Source organism: Delphinus delphis, chromosome X (genome assembly GCF_949987515.2).
Source record: "Delphinus delphis chromosome X, mDelDel1.2, whole genome shotgun sequence".
Classification (NCBI taxonomy): Eukaryota; Metazoa; Chordata; class Mammalia; order Artiodactyla; family Delphinidae; genus Delphinus; species Delphinus delphis.
The window spans coordinates 73,421,523-73,442,595 of NC_082704.1; the positions used below are offsets into that span (position 1 = coordinate 73,421,523).

Genomic DNA, 21,073 nt, shown 5'->3' on the forward strand with positions numbered 1-21,073 from the left:
AGACTTCCAATCATAGTATCCCTCTCCCTGGTCACCATTGATTTGATTGGTTGAGGTTAAGTGTATGTCACCTAGGTCAGGAAATCAGAATTCTTCCCTAGAGTATTTCTAACTGAATCTGGGTAAAAATATTCTGTCCTACTTTTCTGGCAAAACTTGGAGATGTATAGCTCAGGAACATGTGGTAGTTCTTTTATAGCCACGGGGAGGAAATTGGTCTAAGAGAATAAAATGAACAGGTAAGGATGAGAGACAGAAAGAAAGAAATCTATTTGTGTTTAAGTCTCTGGTCTTACTTGAACTTGAGGCTCGCTTACATTCTTCCCCTTCCTGTAATTATGTCACCTTTTAAAAAATTCCTCTTTTTGCCTGAATTAAAGTTGTGTTTTAGTTCACTTGCAATCAATAATATTCTAAATAATACTGTGTTCTTAAAGGTAATTCTGGAATCAATGTTGAAGTTGCATTTAGGGCTTGTGTGTGTGGGAAGTAGGGTACAGTCAGTAGTGGCCAAAAACAGGAACATTATTTTTGACACTGTATAGTCTATGCGAGAAACAATAAGGCCTTGAACTAACAGTGTCAGTAGGTACTTTAATTCCTAGCTATGATTGTCATGCTCAGTCTTTCTTAGACCTGGAGTTGATTTCCCACCTATCAGCTGGTCATTTTTACATAGTTGCAATGTATTTGTGCATATAAGTTTCCTGGTCACTATTCAATTTAAACATTTTTATTTAAATCTTTGGGCATAGCTGTTTTAAAATGTTACTAGTTCCAACATCTGTGTCATCTCAGGGTCCATTTTTAGCAACTTTTTTTGATTATGGGTCATATTTTCTCCTTTCTTCATATATATGTTAGTTTGAAATGGACTTTGTATAAGATGTGTTGTAGAGAATTTGGACTACATTTTGTTCCTTTGAAAAATATTGTTTTGTTTTGTTTTCATAAGCAGTTAACTTGGCTGAACTCAAATATAAACTGTCTCTTCTGAGGTGGGCAGCACTTACAATATTTATTCAGTTCTTTCAGCTTTACCTAGACTGCCTGGAGCATGCTTCCTGCATTTATAGTTGGCCAGAGATTTGGACAAAGTTTATACACAAAATTTAGGGCTCTCACTCTTTGGATCCTTTTCAGGATTTTACACCCATACTTTCCAGCTGCTGTAGGTGAACTGAAACTCTGTCCTCTGGTTCTTCATGCCAGTAAGACTGAAGGTTTTCTATACCAGATTTAGACACTCAGTAAGGAACTTATTGTGACTTGCCCTCTGGCTAAAAGCTCTAAAAAATTGAAATATCACCTAATTTTGTTCCTTTCTTTCAAGTTCAGAATTTCCTTTAGTTTATGCCTGCTTTATGTTGCTTGATAGTGCCTTTAGGTAGTTGTTTGTTTATTTTTTGTTTTTTATATTTTACCCAAAATACATAGCTGTTGTCTGAGGGAAGGAGATACTTAGCCTTTACCAGAAACCAGAACCTTCCTGGTCATGGTTATTTAACTTATAACCAATGTAGCAAATAGTTCCAGTGATGTTGTAAGAAAACATACTCAGTACCTAGGTGTTAGATCCAGAATATATGGCTTGCCAATGGATATTTTTACAAATACACAAGGTCAGTGTGATAGTGTTTCAGGATGACATGTTTGGGAGTGTAAGAAGGTGGGTAAGCAGGAACTTGGGACTTCTTGTGAGCTAACAGCTTCACTCTTGACAGACCTGATCCCACTGCCACCTACTTGATTGTCTCATTGAGTGTATCCTATTTTGATATCTCCTAGAAACCTCTACTAAAAGTATTTGGGCTTACTGTAGTAAACTATAAATTCTTTACAACTTACAAGCCAGAATGCCAGGGTAATTTCCCCACTGAGTCCTTTATCACATCTACTATCTAGGTTGGAGAAAAGTAGACAAATTAAAAATATTTTTAGCAAATTGAATGTTCAGAGATTAAGGACATATGAAAGGGAATAATAAAGAAGGTAAAAGTATGAATTTCAGTTTTTTGTCTTGGGCAGTTGAATAGATGGTGAATACAGGATAAATACAAGGAATACAGGAAAAATTCAAGAAAGATTTAGTTGTCAGTAGGGTATAATTCAGCAGAAAAACAAGCCAAAAAAAAAAGTACTTAAAAACATCTATTGGATTTAACAACTAGGAGGAAGACTTTGTTTACCTTGAATATTGCAATTTCAGTAGAGTGGTAGACCATGTAGGCCAGGTTGCGGTGGGTTGAGGAGTTGTATGGGTGTGGTAGACTAAAACATGTGACTTCAGTTAACCATACCTCCCAGTAATTATGCCCTTGTGAAATTTCCTCTCCTTGCATCAGGGTTGGCCTTGTGAGTCAGTTTAACAAATAGAATGCAGTATAATTGGATGCTGCCTAATTTCGAAGCATAGGTCATAGAAAGCCATGAAGTTTCTTTCTTCCTCAGTCTGTCTTTTGGAATGCTAAGCCACCATGGAAAAAGGCTGATCTCTCTTTGGGATGTACCACATGCAGAGGGCCTGAGACAACATGAAAAGTGATAGAAATCCACTGAGGCCAACTTTTCAGATATCCTCACCAAGACAGCAGGCATGTGTGTGAACCTGTCTTGGATCCTCCACACCAGACCAACCACCAGCTGAATGCCACCTAGTGACCCCAGTAAATGCTTTCTGGAGTAGAATTGTCCAGTGGACCTTAGCTTAATTGCTGAAATGCACAATAATGAGTATAATAAAATTACTATTTTTTAACTCACTAAGTTCTGGGACATTTTATTATACAGCAATATATAAATTTGACATTAGGATTGAGATAATAGAACATAGAGCAATGAGGTAGTGGAAGGTGTAAATGTAATAACTCTGGAAAAGGAAAATCAGATGATAGCTGAAGATGCTCATGAGATTGAGGGAGGTCTTTTTTTTTTTTTTAATGGAAGAGTCTTGGGAAAGTTTATATTCTTTAAAACAGCCAAGAGAAAAATGAAGTTGAAGATACAGGAGAGAATATGATTAATCCACTGAGTTTTCCAAGGAGAAAGGAAAGGATGACATCCAAACTTCTAGTGGATGGGCTGGCCTTGAACACAACAATGGGACAATTTCAGCCACTAAAATAGGTGTCCGACCTCCTTAAAATCTTTAGAAATCATCTAACTTTCCCACATGCTGCATTCCAGATGTGGAATATCCAGACCTTGCTGGGCAGTAATGTCTCCCCCAAGAAAGAGATGGAGAGATGGTAGTAGATTAAATTTTATTGTTTCAAGGGTAAAGAATTTCAGCTTATAACAAAGTTCAAGGTAGGACCATGAGAAAAGATAATTGGAAATAAGGAGAAGGAACAGGGGGTACAGGATTGAGGATGAATATGAAAATTGAAGGGAGTTAAGATAATGACAAAACTTGGAACAGAAAATAAGCTATTCCAGAAGCCAAATTCCTCAATGAATGCAAGATAGTAAATAGGAGGTTGGTAAATGACACAGTTCTATAACAGTATTATAAGATAAGGGCGTGAGCTTCAGAAGAAGATTCTGTGTATGAGAGAAGAAAACAGCAATTGGGAGCAAGCAGAACATGGATTCTGTTTCTCTGGTTTGTGAGTGAAAAGCATCATCTACCACAGAGAGGAGGAGAGCATGTGATATCCTCAGGGAACAGCAAGCTTTCACCATGGAGGAAGAAAGGATATAACCTGGTTTTTGTGTTATTTTTAAACATCTTTATTGAAGTATAATTGCTTTACAATGGTGTGCTAGTTTCTGCTTTATAACAAAGTGAATCAGTTATACATATACATATGTCCCCATATCTCTCACTCCTGCATCTCCCTCCCTCCCACCCTCCCTATCCCACCCCTCTAGGTGGTCACAAAGCACCGAGCTGATCTCCCTGTGCTATGTAGCTGCTTCCCACTAGCTATCTATTGTACGTTTGGTAGTGTATATATGTCCATGGCACTCTCTCACTTTGTCACAGCTTACCTTCCCCTCCCCGTACCCTCAAGTCCATTCTCCAGTACGTCTGTGTCTTTATTCCCATCTTGCCCCTAGTTTTTCATGACCATATATATATGTATTAGATTCCATATATATGTGTTAGCATACAGTATTTGTTTTTCCATTTCTGACTTACGTCACTCTGTATGACAGACTCTAAGTCTATCCACCTCACTACAAAAACTCAATTTCGTTTCTTTTTAGGGCTGAATAATATTCCATTGTATATATGTGCCACATCTTCTTCATCCATTCACCTGTTGATGGACACTTAGATTGCTTCTGTGTCCTTCCTGGCTATTGTAAATAGAGCTGCAATGAACATTTTGGTACATGACAATTTTGAGTTATAGTTTTCTCAGGGTATATACCCAGTAGTGGGATTGCTGGGTTGTATGGTAGTTCTAGTTTTAGATTTTTAAGGAACATTCATACTGTTCTCCGTAGTGGCTGTATCAATTTACATTCCCACCAACAGCGCAAGAAGGTTCCCTTTTCTCCAAACCCTCTCCAGCATTGGTTGTTTATAGATTTTTTAATGATGGCCATTCTGACCAGTGTGAGATGATATCTCATTGTAGTTTTGATTTGCATTTCTCTAATGATTAATGATGTTGAGCATTCTTTCATGTGTTTGTTGGCAATCTGTATATCTCTTTGGAGAAATGTCTATTTAGGTCGTCTGCCCATTTTTGGATTGGGTTGTTCATTTTTTTGACATTGACCTGCATGAGCTGCTTGTAAATTTTGGAGATTAATCCTTTGTCAGTTGCTTCATTTGCAAATATTCTCTCCCATTCTGAGGGTTGTCTTTTCGTCTTGTGGATTCCTTTGCTGTGCAGACGCTTTTAAGTTTCATTAGGTCCCATTTGTTTATTTTTGTTTTCATTTCCATTTCTCTAGGAGGTGGGTCAAAAAGGATCTTGCTGTGATTTATGTCATAGAGTGTTTGCCTATGTTTTCTTCTAAGCGTGTGTACTGTCTGGCCTTAAATTTAGGTCTTTAATCCATTATGAGTTTTATTTTCTGTGTGTGTACGGTGGTAGTAGGGAGTGGTCTAATTTCATTATTTTACATGTAGCTGTCTAGTTTTCACAGCAGCACTTATTGAAGAGGCTGTCTTTTCTCCACTGTGTATTCTTGCCTCCTTTATCAAAGATAAGGTGACCACATGTGTGTGGGTTTATCTCTGGGCTTTCTATCCTGTTCCATTGATCTATATTTCTGTTTTTGTGCCAGTACCATACTGTCTTCATTACTTTAGCTTTGTGGTATTCTCTGAAGTCAGGGAGCCTGATTCCTACAGCTCCATTTTTCTTTCTGAAGACTGCTTTTGGGTATTTGGGGTCTTTTGTGTTCTCATACAAATTGTGAAATTTTTTGTTCTGCTTTTGTGAAAAATGCCAGTGGTACTTTGATAGGAATTGCATTGAATCTGTAGATTGCTTTGGATAGTATAGTCATTTTCACAATGTTGATTCTTCCAATCCAAGAACATGGTATATCTCTCCATCTATTTGTATCATCTTTAATTTATTTCATCAGTGTCTTATACTTTTCTGCATACAGGTCTTTTTTCTCCTTACATAGTTTATTCCTAGGTATATAATTCTTTTTGTGGCAGTGGTAAATGGGAGTGTTTTCTTAATTTCACTCTCCGATTTTTCATCATTAGTGTATAGGAATGCAAGAGATTTCTGTGCATTAATTTTGTATACTGCTATTTATCAATTCATTCATTAGCTCTAGTAGTTTTCTGGTAGCATTTTTAGGATTCTCCATGTATATAGTATCATGTCATGTGCAAACAGTGACATCTTTACTTCTTCTTTTCCGAGCTGGATTCCTTTTATTTCCTTTTCTTCTCAGATTGCTGTGGCTAAAACTTCCAAAACTATGTTGAATAAGAGTGATGAGAGTGGGCAACCTTGTCTTGTTCCTGATCCTAGTGGAAATGCTTTCAGTTTTTCACCATTGAGGACGATGTTGGCTGTGGGTTTGTCATATATGGCCTTTATTATTTTGAGGAAAGTTTCCTCTATGCCTATTTTCTGTAGGATTTTTATCATAAATCCGTGTTGACTTTTGTCGAAAGCTTTCTCTGCACCTATTGAGATGATCATATGGTTTTTCTCCTTCAATTTGTTAATATTGTGTGTCACATTGATTGATTTGCATATATTGAAGATTCCTTGCATTCATGGGGTAAACCACAACTGATCACGGTGTATGATCCTTTTAATGTGTTTTGGATTCTGTTTGCTAGTATTTTGTTGATGATTTTTGCATCTATGTACATCAGTGATATTGGCCTGTAGTTTTCTTTCTTTGTGACATCTTTTTCTGGTTTTGCTATCAGGGTGATGGTGGCCTCGTGGAATGAGTTTGGGAGTGTTTCTCCCTCTGCTATATTTTGGAAGAGTTTGAGAAGGATAGTTGTTAGTTCTCTAAATGTTTGATAGAATTTGCCTGTGAATACATCTTGTCCTGGGATTTGTTTTTTGGAAGATTTTTATTCAGAGTTTCAATTTCAGTGCTTGTGATTGATTTGTTCATATTTTCTCTTTCTTCCTGATTCAGTTTTGGAAGGTTGTGCACTTCTAAGAATCTGTCCATTTCTTCCAGGTTGTCCATTTTATTGGCATAGAATTGCTTGTAGTAATGTCTCATGCTCCTTTGTATTTCTGCAGTGTCAGTTGTTACTTCTCCTTTTTCATTTCTAATTCTAGTGATTTGAGTCTTCTCCCATTTTTTCTTGATGAGTTTGTCTAATGGTTTATCAATTTTGTTTATCTTCTTAATGAAACAGCTTTTAGTTTTGTTGATCTTTGATATCGTTTCCTTCGTTTCTTTTTCATTTATTTCTCATCTCATCTTTATGATTCCTTTCCTTCAGTTAACTTTGGGGATTTTTTGTTCTTCTTCCTCTAATTGATTTAGGTGTAAAGTTAGGTTGTTTATTTGAAATCTTTCTTGTTAATTAAGGTAGGTTTTTATAGCTATAAAATTTCGACTTAGAACTGCTTTTGCTGCATCCCACAGGATTGGTTCTTCGTGTTTTCATTGTCATTTGTTTCTAGTTACTTTTTGATTTGCGCTTTGATTTCTGCAGGGATCTCTTGATTATTAAGTATTTTATTTTTCCACCTCCGTATGTTTGTTTTTTTTAAGATTTTTACCTGTTATTGATACCTATTCTCATAGTCTTGTGGTCGAAAAAGATACTTGATACGATTTCAGTTTTCTTAAGTTTACCAAAACTTGATTTGTGACTCAAGATATGATCTATCCTGGAGAATGCTCCATGAGCAATTGAGAAGAAAGTGTATTCCGCTGTTTTTGGATGGAATGTCCTATAAATATCAATGAAATCTATCTTGTTTAATCTATCATTTAAAGCTTGTGTTTCCTTATTTATTTTCATTTTGGATGATCTGTCCATTGGTGAAAGTGGTGTGTTAAAGTCACCTACTATGATTGTGTTACTGTCGATTTCCCTTTTTATGGCTGTTAGTATTTGCTTATGTATTGATGTGCTCCTATGTTGGGTGCATAAATATTTACAATTGTTTTATCTTCTTTTTGGATTGATCCCTTGATCACTATGTAGTGTCCTTCTTTGTCTCTTGTAATAGTCTTTGTTTTAAAGTCTTTTTTTTTCTGATATGAGAATTGCTTCTCCAGCGTTCTTTTGATTTCCATTTGCATGGATATATAATTTTCCATCCCCTCACTTTCAGTGTGTATGTATCCCTAGATCTGAAGTGGGTCTCTTGTACACAGCATGTATAGGGGTCTTGCTTTTGTTTCCATTCAGCCTGTCTATCGTTTTGGTTGGTGCATTTAATCCATTTACATTTAAGGCAATAATCAATATGCATGTGCGTATTACCATTTTCTTAATTGCTTTGGGTTTGTTATTGTAAGTCTTTTCCTTCTCTTGTGTTTCCTGCCTAGAGAAGTTCCTTTAGCACTTGTAAAACTGGTTTGGTGGTGCTGAATTCTCTTAGCTTTTGCTTGTTGGGAAGGGTTTTAGTTCCTCCATCAAATCTGAATGAGATCCTTGCTGGGTAGAGTAATCTTGGTTGTAGATTTTTCTCCTTCATCACTTTAAATATGTGCTGCCACTCCCTTCTGGCTTGCAGAGTTTCTGCTGAAAGACCAGCTGCTAACCTTATGGGGGTTCCCTTGTGTGTTATTTTTCCCTTGCTGCTTTTAATATTTTTCTTGGTATTTAATTTTTGATAGTTTGATTAATAAGTGTCTTGGCGTATTTCTCCTTGGATTCATCCTGTATGGGAGTCTCTGCACTTCCTGTACTTGATTTACTATTTCCTTTCCCATATTAGGGAAGTTTTCAACTATAATCTCTTCAAATATTTTCTCAGTCCCTTTTTCCCTTCTTCTTCTGGGACCCCTGTAATTCGCATGTTGGTGCGTTTAATGTTTTCCCAGAGATCTCTGAGACTGTCTTCAATTCTTTTCATTCTTTTTTCTTTATTCTGATCTGCAATAGTTATTTCCACTATTTTATCATCCAGGTCACTTATCCATTCTTCTGCCTCGTTTATTCTGCTATTGAATCCTTCTAGAGAATTTTTAATTTCAATTATTATGGTGTTCATCACTGTTTGTTTGCTCTTTAGTTCTTCTAGGTCCTTGTTAAACGTTTCTTGTATTCTCTCCATTCTATTTCCAAGGTTTTGGATCTTCTTTACTATGATTATTCTGAATTCTTTTTCAGGTAGACTGCCTATTTTCTCTTCATTTTTTATGTCCCATGGGTTTTTGCCTTCATCTGCTTTGTGTTTCCCTGTCTTCTCATTTTGTTTAACTTACTGTTTTGGGGGTCTCCTTTTCACAGACTACAGGTTCATAGTTCTCGTTATTTTTGGTGTCTGTCCCCAGTGGCTAAGTTTGTTTCAGTGGGTTTTGTAGGCTTTCTGGTGGAGGGGATTAGTGCCTGTGTTCTGGTGGATAAGGCTGGATCTTGTCTTTCTGGTAGGTAGGTCAACATCTGCTGGTGTGTTTTGGGGTGTTTGTCACCTTATTATGATTTTAGGCAGCCTCTCTGCTAACCCATGGGGTTGTGTTCCTGTCTTGCTTGTTGTTTGGCATAGGGTGTCCAGCACTGTAGCTTGCTGGCCATTGAGTGGAGCTGGGACTTGTCATTGAGATGGAGATCTCTGGGAGATTTTCACCATTTGATATTACATGGAGCTGGGAGGTCTCTTGTGGACCAGTGTCCTGAACTTTGCTCTCCCACCTCAGAGGCACAGCCTTGACACCTCGCTGGAGCACCAAGAGCCTGTCATCCCCACAGCTCAGAATAAAAGGGAGAAAAAAGAAAGAAAGAAAGAAGAAGATAAACTAAAACAATATTATTTAAATAAAAATTAAAAAATAATTATTAAAAAATTTTAAGTATTAAAAAAAAGAAACAAACAAAAACGGACAGACAGAACCCTAGGAGAAATGGTAAAAGCAAAGCTGTACAGACAAAATCACACACAGAAGCATCCACATACACACTGACAAAAAGAGAAAAAGAGAAAAAAATACATATGTCCTTTCTCCCAAAGTCCACCTCTTCAATTTGGGATGATTTGTTGTCTATTCAGGAACTCCACAGATGCAGGGTACATCAAGTTGATTGTGGAGATTTAATCCGCTGCTGCTGAAGCGGCCGGGAGAGATTCCCCTTTTTCTTCTTTGTTCTCACAGCTCCTGTGCTTCAGCTTTGGATTTGGCCCCGCCTCTGCTTGCAGGTCGCTTGAGGGCGTCTTTTCTTCCCTCAGACAGGGCGAGGTTAAAGGAGCAGCTGATTAGGTGGTTCTGGCTCACTCAGGACGCCGCGAGGGAGGAGTACGGAATGCAGGGTGAGCCTGCGGTTGCAGAGGCCGTGACGTTGCAACAGCCTGAGGCACACCATGTATTTTTCCGGGGAATTTGTCCCTGGATCTCGGGACCCTGGCAGTGGTGGGCTGCTCAGGCTCTCAGGAGGGGAGGTGTGGATATGACTTGTGCTTGCACATAGCCTCCGTGGTGACTGCAGCAGCAGCCTTAGCGTCTCTGGGGTCCATGTTGATAGCCGCGGCTCACGCCCGTCTCTGGAGCTCCTTTACGCAGCACTCTTAATCCCTTCTCCCCGTGCACCTCAAAGCAAAGAGGCAAGACGAAGTCTTTTGCGTCTTCAGCAGCTCCAGACTTTTTCCTGGACTCCCTCCCAGCTAGATTTGGCGCACTAGCCCCATTCAGACTGTGTTCACGCAGCCTACCCCAGTCCTCTCCCAGGGATCCGACCTCCGAAGCCCAAGCCTCAACTCCCAGCCCCCACCCCTCCCGGCGGATTAGCAGACAAGCCTCTCAGGCTGGTGAGTGCTCGTTGGCTCCGATCCTCTGTGTGGGAATCTCTCCACTTTGCCCTCTGCACCCCTGTTGCTACACTCTCCTCCATGGCTCTGAAGCTTCTCCCCTCCACCACCAGCAGTCTCCGCCCACGAAGCGGCTTCCTAGTGTGTGGAAACCTTTCCTTCTTCACTGCTCCCTCCCAGTGGTGCAGTCCCATCCCTATTCTTTTGTCTCTGTTTTTTCTTTTGCCCTACCCAGGTGCATGGGGAGTTTCTTGCCTTTTGGGAGGTCTGAGGTCTTCTGCCGGTGTTCAGTAGGTGTTCTGCAGGAGTTGTTCCACATGTAGATGTATTTTTGATGTATTTGTGTGGAGGAAGGTGGTCTCCACGTCTTACTCTTCCACCATCTTGAAGCTCCTCGCAGTTTTATTATATGTTACAAATTATTGAAGTAAAATCCACATAAATTAAAATTAATATTTCTGTTGCATTTAGTCCGTTGTCTGTAAAACCACCACTTTTATCTAGTTCCAAAGTATTTCCATCACTCCAAGGTAAAATTCTACACAATTTAAACAGTTTCTTCCTGTCTCCCCTTTACCCTGGTCCCCAGAAAACGCCAGTCTGTGTTCTACTTTTATAGAAGTACCTATCTGGATATCCCATATAAGCAGAATCATACAATATGTAACCTTTTATATTTGTCTTTCACTTCACATCATGTTTTTGGAGATTCATTCATATTGTAGCATGTATTAGTGCTATATTATTTTAATGAGTAAATAATTTTCCATTATACACACATACCACAATTTATCCATTTATCCTTTAATAGACATTTGAGCTGTTTCCAGACTTTGACTATTGTGTATAGTGCTGCTTATGAACAAGAGCGTACATGTACTTGTTTTAGTACTTCTTTCCCATTATTTTGGGTATATACATACATAAGGAGTGGAATTTCTGGGTCTTATGATAATTTTATGTTTATCTTTTTGAGGAAATGCAAAACTGTTTACCACAGAATCTGAACCATTTTACATTCCCACCAACAATGTATGAGGCTTCCAATTCCTCCATCCTTTCCAATACTTATTATTTTCCATTTTTAAAAATTATAGCCATCCTAATGTGTGAAAAGTGGCACTTCATTGCGGTTTGGATTTGGATTTCCCAAATAACCAATGATATTGAGTATGTTTTCAGGTTTGGGGGTTTTTTTTGGCCATTGTATATGTAATTTGGACAAATTACAAATATGTAATTTTGGCCATTGTATATGTAATTTGGACAAATTACAAATATGTAATTTTGGCCATTGTATATGTAATTTGGACAAGTCCAAATATGTAATTTGGACTTGCTCATTTTTAACTGGGTTGTCTTTTTGTTTTTGTGTTGTTAAGAGTTCTTTATATATTCTGAATATTAGACTCATTACATATATGGTTTACAAACTTTTTCTCACATTCTGTATGTTGTCTTTTCACATTCTTGATCATGTACTTTGATGCACAAAATTTTCTAATGTTGACAAGATCCAATTTATATAAATTTTTTTTCTTTTGTTGTTCATGCTTTTGGTGTCATAGCTAAGAAACTGTTGAAAAATCCAAGGTCATGTTGATTTGACCTATGCTTTCTTCTAGGAGTTTTATGATTTTTGTTCCTATATTTGTGTCCTTGATCCATTTTGAGTTATTTTTTATATGGTGTAAAGAAGTGGTCCAACTTCATTTTGGTTTGCAGGTTGATATCCAGTCATCCCATTTACCATTTGTTGAAGAGACTATTCTTTTTCTGGTGAGTGGAATTGGCACATTTTTCAAAAATCAACTGGCCATAAATGTATGAATTTATTTCTGGACTCTCAATTATATTCCATTGTTCTATATGTCTATCCTCATGTTGGTACTGCTTTGTTTTGATTACAGTGTCTTTGCATTAAGTTTCAAAATTGGGAAATGTGAGTCCTCCAGTTTTGTTCTTCTTTTTCAAAATTGTCACATAAATTTGAGGATCGACTTTTCCATTTCTCAATATAATGTCTAGCCCTCTTGGGAGAGCACTGGAATCACAACTAACTGCTGAACAATCATCAACAGGAAGACATTGGAACTCACGAAAAAAACCACCCCACATCCAAAGACAAAGGAGAAGCCACAATGAGATGGTAGGAGGCACACAATCACAAAAAATCAAATCCCATAACTGCTGAGTGGGTGACTCACAAAGTGGAGAACAATTATACCACAGAAGTCCACCCACTGGAGTAAAGGTTCTGAGCACCATATCAGGCTTCGCCACCTGGGGGTCTGGCAATGGGAGGAGGAATTCCCAGAGAATCAGGCCTTGAAGGCTAACAGGATTTGATTACAGGACTTCAACAGGACTAATGGAAACAGAGACTCCACACTTGGAGGGGACACACAAATTAGGGTGTGCATCAGGAACCAAGGGGAAGGAGAAGTGACCCCATAGGAGACTGAATCAGACATACCTGCTAGTGTTGGAGGGTCTCCTGCAGAGGCAGGTGTCTGTGGCTCACCATGGGAAAAAAGACACTGGCAGCAGAAGTTCTGGGAAGTACTCCTTGGCCTGAGCCCTCCCAGATGCCACCATTAGCCCCACCAAAGAGCCAGTAGTCTCCAGTGCTGGGTCACATCAGGCCAAACAACCAACAGGGAGGGAACTCAGACCCACCCATCAGCAGACAAGTGGATTAAAGTTTTACTGAGCTCTGCCCACCAGAGCAACAACCAGCTCTACACACCACCAGATCCTCCCATCAGGAAGCTTGTACAAGTCTCTTAGATAGCTTCATCCACAAGATAGCAGACAGCAGAAACAAGAAGAACTACAATCTTGCAGCCTGTGGAATGAAAACCACATTCACAGAAAGCTAGAAAAATGAAAAGGCAGAGAAGGATGAAGAAAGAATATAAAACACCAGAAAAACAATTAAAGGAAGTGGAGATAGGCAACCTTCCAGAAAAATAATTCATAATAATGATAGTGAAGATGATACAGGATGTTGGAAAAAGAATGGAGGCAAAGATCAAGAAGATGCAAGAAATGTTTAACAAAGACCTAGTAGAATTAAAGAACAAACACCTAGAAGAATTAATGAACAAACAAACAGAGATAAACAATACAATAACTGAAATGAAAAATACACTGGAAGTAATCAATACCAGAATAACTGAGGCAGAAGAACAGATAAGTGCCCTGGAAGACAGTATGGTGGAATTCACTGCCATGGAACAGAATAAAGAAAAAAATAAGCAAAAGAAAAGAAGGTAGTGTAAGAGACCTCTGGGACAACATTAAATGCACCAACATTCACATAATAGGGGTCCCAGAAGGAGAAGAGAGAGAGAAAGGACCTGAGGAAATATTAGAAGTGATTATAGTGGAAAATTTCCCTAACATGGGAAAGGAAATAATGACCTAAGTCCAGGAAGTTCAGAGAGTCTCAGGCAGGCTAAACCCAAGGGTAAACTTGCCGAGACACACAGTAATCAAATTGACAAAAATTGAAAACAAAGAATAATTATTAAAAGCAACAAGGGGAAAATGACAAAAAACATACAAGGGAACTCCCATAAGGTTAACAGTTGATTTCTCAGCTGAAACTCTACAAGCCAGAAGGGAGTGGCATGATATATTTAAAGTGATGAAGGAGAAGAACCTACAACCAAGATTACCCAGCAAGGATCTCATTCAGATTCAGTGGTGAAATACAAAGCTTTGCAGACAAGCAAAAGATAAGAGAATTCAGCACCACCAAACCAGCTCTACAACAAATGCTAAAGGAACTTCTCTAAGTGGGAAACACAAGCGAAGAAAAAGGACCTACAAAAACGAACGCAAAACAGTTAACAAAATGGTAATAAGAACATACATATTGATAATTACCTTAAATGTGAATGGATTAACTGCTCCAACCAAAAGACAGAGGGTCGCTGAATGGATACAAAAACAAGATCCATATATATTCTGTCTACAAGAGACCCACTTCAGACCTAGGGACACATGCAGCCTGAAAGTGAGGGGATGGAAAAAGATAGTCCATGTAAATGGAAATCAAAAGAAAGCTGGAGTAGCAATACTCATCAGATAAAATAGACTTTAAAATAAAGAAGGTTACACGAGACAAGGAAGGACACTACATAATGATCAAGTGATCAATCCAAGAAGAAGATATAACAATTATAAATATATATGTACCCAGCATAGGAGCACCTCAATATATAAGGTAAATGCTAACAGCTATAATAGATGAAAGTGACAGTAACACAATAATAGTGGGAAACCTTAACACCTCATTTACACCAATGGACAGATCATCCAGACAGAAAATTAATAAGGAAACACAGGCTTTAAATGACACATTGGACCAGATAGATTTACAGCACATTCCATCCGAAAACTGCAGATTATACATTGTTCTCAAGTGCACACAGAATATTCTCTAGGATAGATCACATCTTGGGTCCCAAATCAAGCCTCAGTAATTTTAAGAAAAGTGAAGTCATACCAAGCATCTTTTCCAAATCAACACTATAATATTAGAAATAAATTACAGAGGAAAAAACCGTAAAAAACACAAACACATGGAGGCTAAACGATACTTTACTAAATAACCAAGAGATCCCTGAAGAAGTCAAAGTAGAAATAAAAAAATAAACCCTAGAGACAAATGACAATGAAAACATGATGATACAAAACTTATGGGCTGCAGAAAAAATGGTTCTAAATGGGAAGTTTACAGCAATACAATCCTACCCCCGAAAAAGAAAAATCTCAGATAAACAATCTCACGTTACACCAAAGGGAACTAGTGAAAGAAGAACAAACAAAACCCAAAGTTAGTAGAAGGAAAGAAATCATAAAGATCAGAGCAAAAATAAATGAAATAGAAACAAAGAAAACCATAGCAAATATCAGTAAAACTAAAAGCAGGTTCTTTGAGAACATAAACAAAATTGATAAACCTTTAGCAAGACTCAACAAGAAAAAGAGGGAGAGGAGTCAAATCAAAAAAACCAGAAATGAAAAAGGAGAAGTTACAATGGACACCGTGGAAATATACAGCATCATAAGAGACTACTACACGCAACTCTATTCCAATAAAATGTACAACCTGGAAAAAATGGACAAATTCTTAGAAAGGTATAACCTTCAATGACTGAACCAGGGAGAAATAAAAAATATGAACAGACCAATCACAAGTAATGAAATTGAAACTGTGATTAAAAAATCTTCCAACTAAGAAAAGTCCAGGACCAGATGGCTTCACAGGTGAATTCTATTAAACATTTAGAGAAGAGCTAACACCTTTCCTTCTCAAACTTCCAAAAAACTGAAGAAGAAGGAACACTCCCAAACTCATTCTATGAGGCCACCATCACACAGATACGAAAACCAGACAGAGATAATACAATAAAAGAAAAATACAGACCAACATCCCTGTTGAATATAGATGCAAAAATCCTGAACAAAATACTAGCAAAGAGGATCCAGCAATATATTACAAGGGTCAAACACTGGGAATAAGTGGGATTTATCCCAGGGTTGCAAGGATTCTTCAGTATAGGGAAATCAATCAATGTGATACACCACATTAGCAAATTGAAAAATAAAAACCATATGATCATATCAAAAGATGCAGAAAAAGCTTTTTGCAAAATTCAACACTTATTTATGATAAAAACTCTCCAGAAAGTGGTCATAGAGGGAATCTACCTCAACATAATAAAGGCCATATACAACAAACCCACAGCAAACATCATTTTCAATGGTGAAAAACTGAATACATTTCCTCTAAGATCAGGAAGAAGACAAGGATGTTCACTCTCACAACTATTATTCAACATAATTTTGGAAGTCCTAGCCACAGCAATCAGAGAAGAAAAAGAAATAAAAGGAATACAAACCGGAAAAGAAGAAGTAAAACTATCACTGTTTGTCGACGACATGTTACTATACATAGATTCCTAAAGATGTCACCAGAAAACTATTAGAGCTAATCAAAGAATTTGGTAAAGTTGCAGGATACAAAATTCATGCACAGAAATCTCTTGCATTCCTATACACTAATGATGAAAAATCTGAAAGTGAAACTAAGAAAACACTCCCATTCACCATTGCAACAAAAGGAATTAAATAACTACGAATAAACCTACCTAAGGAGACAAAAGATCTATACTCAGGAAACTATAAAACACTAATGAAAGAAATCAAAGACGACACAAACAGATGGAGATATATACCATGTTCTTGGATTAGAAGAACTAATATTGTGAAAATGACTATACTTCCCAAAGCAATCTACAGATTCAATGCAATCTCTATCAAATTAACAATGGCATTTTTTACAGAAGTAGAACAAAAAATCTTAAAATTTGTATGAAGACACAAAAGACCCAAAAGAGCTAAAGCAAACTTGAGGGAAAAAAAAAAAAAAACAGAGATGGAGGAATCAGACTCCTTGACTTCAGACTATACTACAAAGCTACAGTTATAAAGACAATGTGATACTGGCACAAAAACAGAAATATAGGTCAATGAAACAAGATAGAAAGCCCAGAGATAAAGCCACGCACCTATGGTCAACTAATCTATCTATGACAGAGGAGGCAAGGATCTACAGTGGAGAATGGACAGTCTCTTCATTAACTGCTGCTGGGATAACTGGGCAGCTACATATAAAAGAATGATATTAGAACACTCCTTAACACCATACACAGAAATAAACTCAAAATGGATTAAAGACTTAAATGTAAGACCGAACAGTAGAAAACTCTTAGAGGAAAACATAAGAAGAACACTCTGACAAAAATCACAGCAAGATCTTTTTGATCCACCTCCTAGAGCAATGGAAATAACAACAAAAATAAAGAGACAGGATGTAATGAAACTTAAACATTTTTTCACAGCAAAGGAAACTATAAACAAAACGAAAAGACAACCCTTAGAATGGGAGCAAATATTTGTAAACAAATCAACAGACAAAGGATTAATCTCCACAATATATAACAGCTCATGCAGCTTACTATTAAAAAAACAAACAACCCAATCAAAAAATGTACAGAAGTCCTAAATAGACATTTCTACAAAGAAGACATAGAGATGGCCAAGAGGCACATTAAAATCTGCTCAACATCACTAATTATTAGAGAAATGCAAATCAAAACTATAATGAGGTATCACCTCACACCCATTAGAATGGGCGTCATCAGAAAATCTACAAACAACAAATGCTGGAGAGGATGTGGCGAAAAGGGAACTCTCTTGCCCTGTTGGTGGGAATGTAAACTGATACAGCCACTATGGAGAACAGTATTGAGGTTCCTTAAAAAACTACAAATAAAAATAAATAAATAAATAAAATTAAAAAAAAATTTAAAAAAACTACAAATAGAACTACCATATGACCCAGCAATCCCACTACTGGGCATATACCCTAAGAAAACCGTAATTCAAAAAGAGTCATTTACCAAAATGTTCATTGCAGCTCTATTTACAATAGCCAGGACATGGAAGCAACCTAAGTGTCCATCAACAGATGAATGCATAAAGAAGTTGTGGCATACATATACAATGGAATATTACTCAGCCATAAAAATGAATGAAACTGAATTTGTAGTGAGGTGGATGGACTTAGAGACTGTCATACAGAGTGAAGCAAGTCAGAAAGAGAAAAACAAATATCGTATGCTAACACAGATATATGGAATCTAAAAAAAAAAAAAGAAAATGGTCAGAAGAACCTAGGGGCCAGATGGGAATAAAGATGCAGACCTACTAGAGAATGGACTTGAGGATATGGGGAGGAGGATGGGTAAGCTGAGACAAAGTGAGAGAGTGTCATCGACATACATACACTACCAAATGTAAAATAGATAGCTAGTGGGAAGCAGCTGCATAGCACAGGGAGATCAGCTCGGTGCTTTGTGACCACCTAGAGGGGTGGGATAGGGAGGGTGGGAGGGAGGGAGATGCAAGAGGGAAGAGATATGGGGACATATGTATATGTATAACTAATTCACTTTGTTATAAAGCAGTAACTGACACACCATTGTAAAGCAATTATACTCTAATTAAGATGTTTAAAAAAAAAACTAAAAACAGAACTACCATATGACCCAACAATCCCACTAATGGGCATATACCCACAGAAAACCATAATTCAAAAAGACACATACACCCCAGTGTTCATCTCAGCACTATTTACAATAGCTAGGTCATTGAAGCAACCTAAATGCACATCAACAGATTAATGGATAAAGAAGATGTGATATATGAGGTGGATGGACCTAGAGTCTGTCATACAGAGTGAAGTAAGTCAGAAAGAGAAAGACAAATACCATATGCTAACACATATATATGGAATTTAAGAAAAAAATGTCATGAAGAACCTAGGGGTAAGACAGGAATAAAGACACAGACCTATAGAGAATGGACTTGAGGATATAGGGAGGGGGAAGGGTAAGCTGTGACAAAGTGAGAGAGTGCCATGGACATATATACACTACCAAACATAAAATAGATAGCTAGTGGGAAGCAGCCGCATAGCACAGGGAGATCAGCTCAGTGCTTTGTGACCACCTAGAGGGATGGGATAGGGAGGGTGGGAGAGAGGGAGATGCAAGAGGGAAGAGATATGGGAACGTATGTATATGTATAACTGATTCACTTTGTTATAAAGCAGAAACTAGCACACCATTGTAAAGCAATTATACTCCAATAAGGATGTAAAAAAAAAAAGATGTGATACATTTATACAATGGAATATTACTTAGCCATAAATAGGAATGAAACTTGGTCATTTGTAGAGACATGGATGGACTTAGAGCCTGGTAGGGCAGAAAGATAAAAACAAATATTGTATAATAATACATATATGTGGAATCCAGAGAAATGGTACAGATGAACCAGTTTGCAAGGCAGAAATTGAGACACAGATGTAGCGAACAAACGTATGGATACCAAGGGGTGAAAGTGGCGGGGTGGTGGTGTTGTGATGAATTGGGAGATTGGGATTGACATATATACACTAATATGTATAAAATAGATAACTAATAAAACCTGCTGTATAAAAAATAAATTAAATTTAAAAAAAGAAAAAGTTTTCCATTTCTCCAAAAGGCCATTGGAATTTTTTTTTAACATCTTTATTGGAGTATATTTGCTTTGCCATGGTGTGTTAGTTTCTGCTTCATAACAAAGTGAATCAACTGTACATATACATATATCCCCATATCTCCTCCCTCTTGCCTCTCCCTCCCACCCTTCCTATTCCACCCCTCCAGGTGGTTACAAAGTACCAAGGTGACCTCCCTGTGCTATGCATCTCCTTCCCACTAGCTGTCTATTTTACATTTGATAGTATATATAAGTCCATACCACTCTCTCACTTATTCCCAGCTTACCCTTCCTCCTCCCTGTGTCCTCAAGTCCATCCTCTACCTCTGCGTCCTTATTCCTATCCTGCTCCTAGGTTCTTCAGAACCTTTTTTTTTTTTCAGATTCCATATATATGTGTTAGCATACGGTACTTGTTTTATTCTTTCTGACGTACTTCACTCTGTATGACAGACTCTAGGTCCATCCACCTCACTACAAATAACTCAATTTCATTTCTTTTTATGGCTGAGTAATATTCCATTGTATATATGTTCCACATCTTTTTTATCCATTCATTTGTCAATGGACACTTAGGTTGCTTCCATTTCCTGGCTATTGTAAATAGTGTTTTAGTGAACATTGTGGTACGTGACTCTTTTTGAATTATGGTTTTCTCAGGGTATATGCCCAGTAGTGGGGTTGCTGGGTCATATGGTGGTTCTATTTTTGGTTTTTTAAGGAACTTCCATATTGTTCTCCATAGTGGCTGTATCAATTTACATTCCCACCAACAGTGCAAGAGGGTTCCCTTTTCTCCACACCCTCTCCAGCATATATTGTTTGTAGATTTTTTGATGATAACCATTCTGACTGGTGTGAGGTGGTACCATATTGTAGTTTTGATTTGCATTTCACTAATGATTAGTGATGTTGAGCATCCTTTCATTTGTTAAGCCATTGGAATTTTTATTGCACTGAATTAGTACCAATTGCACTGAAGCTGTCGATCACTTTGGATATTATTGCCATCTTAAGAATATTAAATATTTTAATCCAAGAACCAAAATGTGTTTCCATTTCTGTAGGTCTTCGTTTTTTTCAGCATCATTTTGTAGTTTTTCAGTGTATACATCTTTCAGCTTCTTGATTAAATGTATTCCTATGTATTTTATTATTTTGAATGCTATTGTAAATGGAATTGTTTTCTTAATTTCTTTTCTAGATTTTCATTGCTGGTGTATTGAAGAACAACTTACTTTTGTGTGTGAATCTTTTACCCTTCAACTTTGATGAATTCATCTATTAGGTCTAGTATTATTTGTGGATTCTTTATTAATATATATATATGTGATTATGTCATCTGTGAGTTGAGATATTGCTACTTCTTTCTTTTCAATTTGGAAACCTTTTCTTCTTCTTGCCTAGTTAGAGCTTCTAATACAATGTAGAGCTTCTAATACAATGTAGGATAGCAGAGGTGAAAGTGGATATATTTTTCTTATTCTTGATTTTACAGTTAAAACTTCCAGTTTTTCGACAGTGAGTATGTAATGTTAGCTGTGAGTTTTTCATAATTGTCCTTT

General features: G+C 37.4%; 1 protein-coding gene across 1 annotated transcript in view; it reads left to right on the plus strand.

The window, feature by feature from the left end:
* Positions 1 to 20,796, plus strand: part of LOC132418182 (dedicator of cytokinesis protein 11-like) — a 43,147-nt gene extending 22,351 nt beyond the window's left edge. Inside the window, exons 5-6 of the mRNA XM_060002048.1 lie at positions 12,108 to 12,161; positions 20,713 to 20,796. Of these exons, the coding sequence (XP_059858031.1) occupies positions 12,108 to 12,161; positions 20,713 to 20,796 (138 nt within the window). The remainder of the gene's footprint in view (positions 1 to 12,107; positions 12,162 to 20,712) is intronic.
* The last annotated feature ends 277 nt before the right edge of the window (positions 20,797 to 21,073 follow it).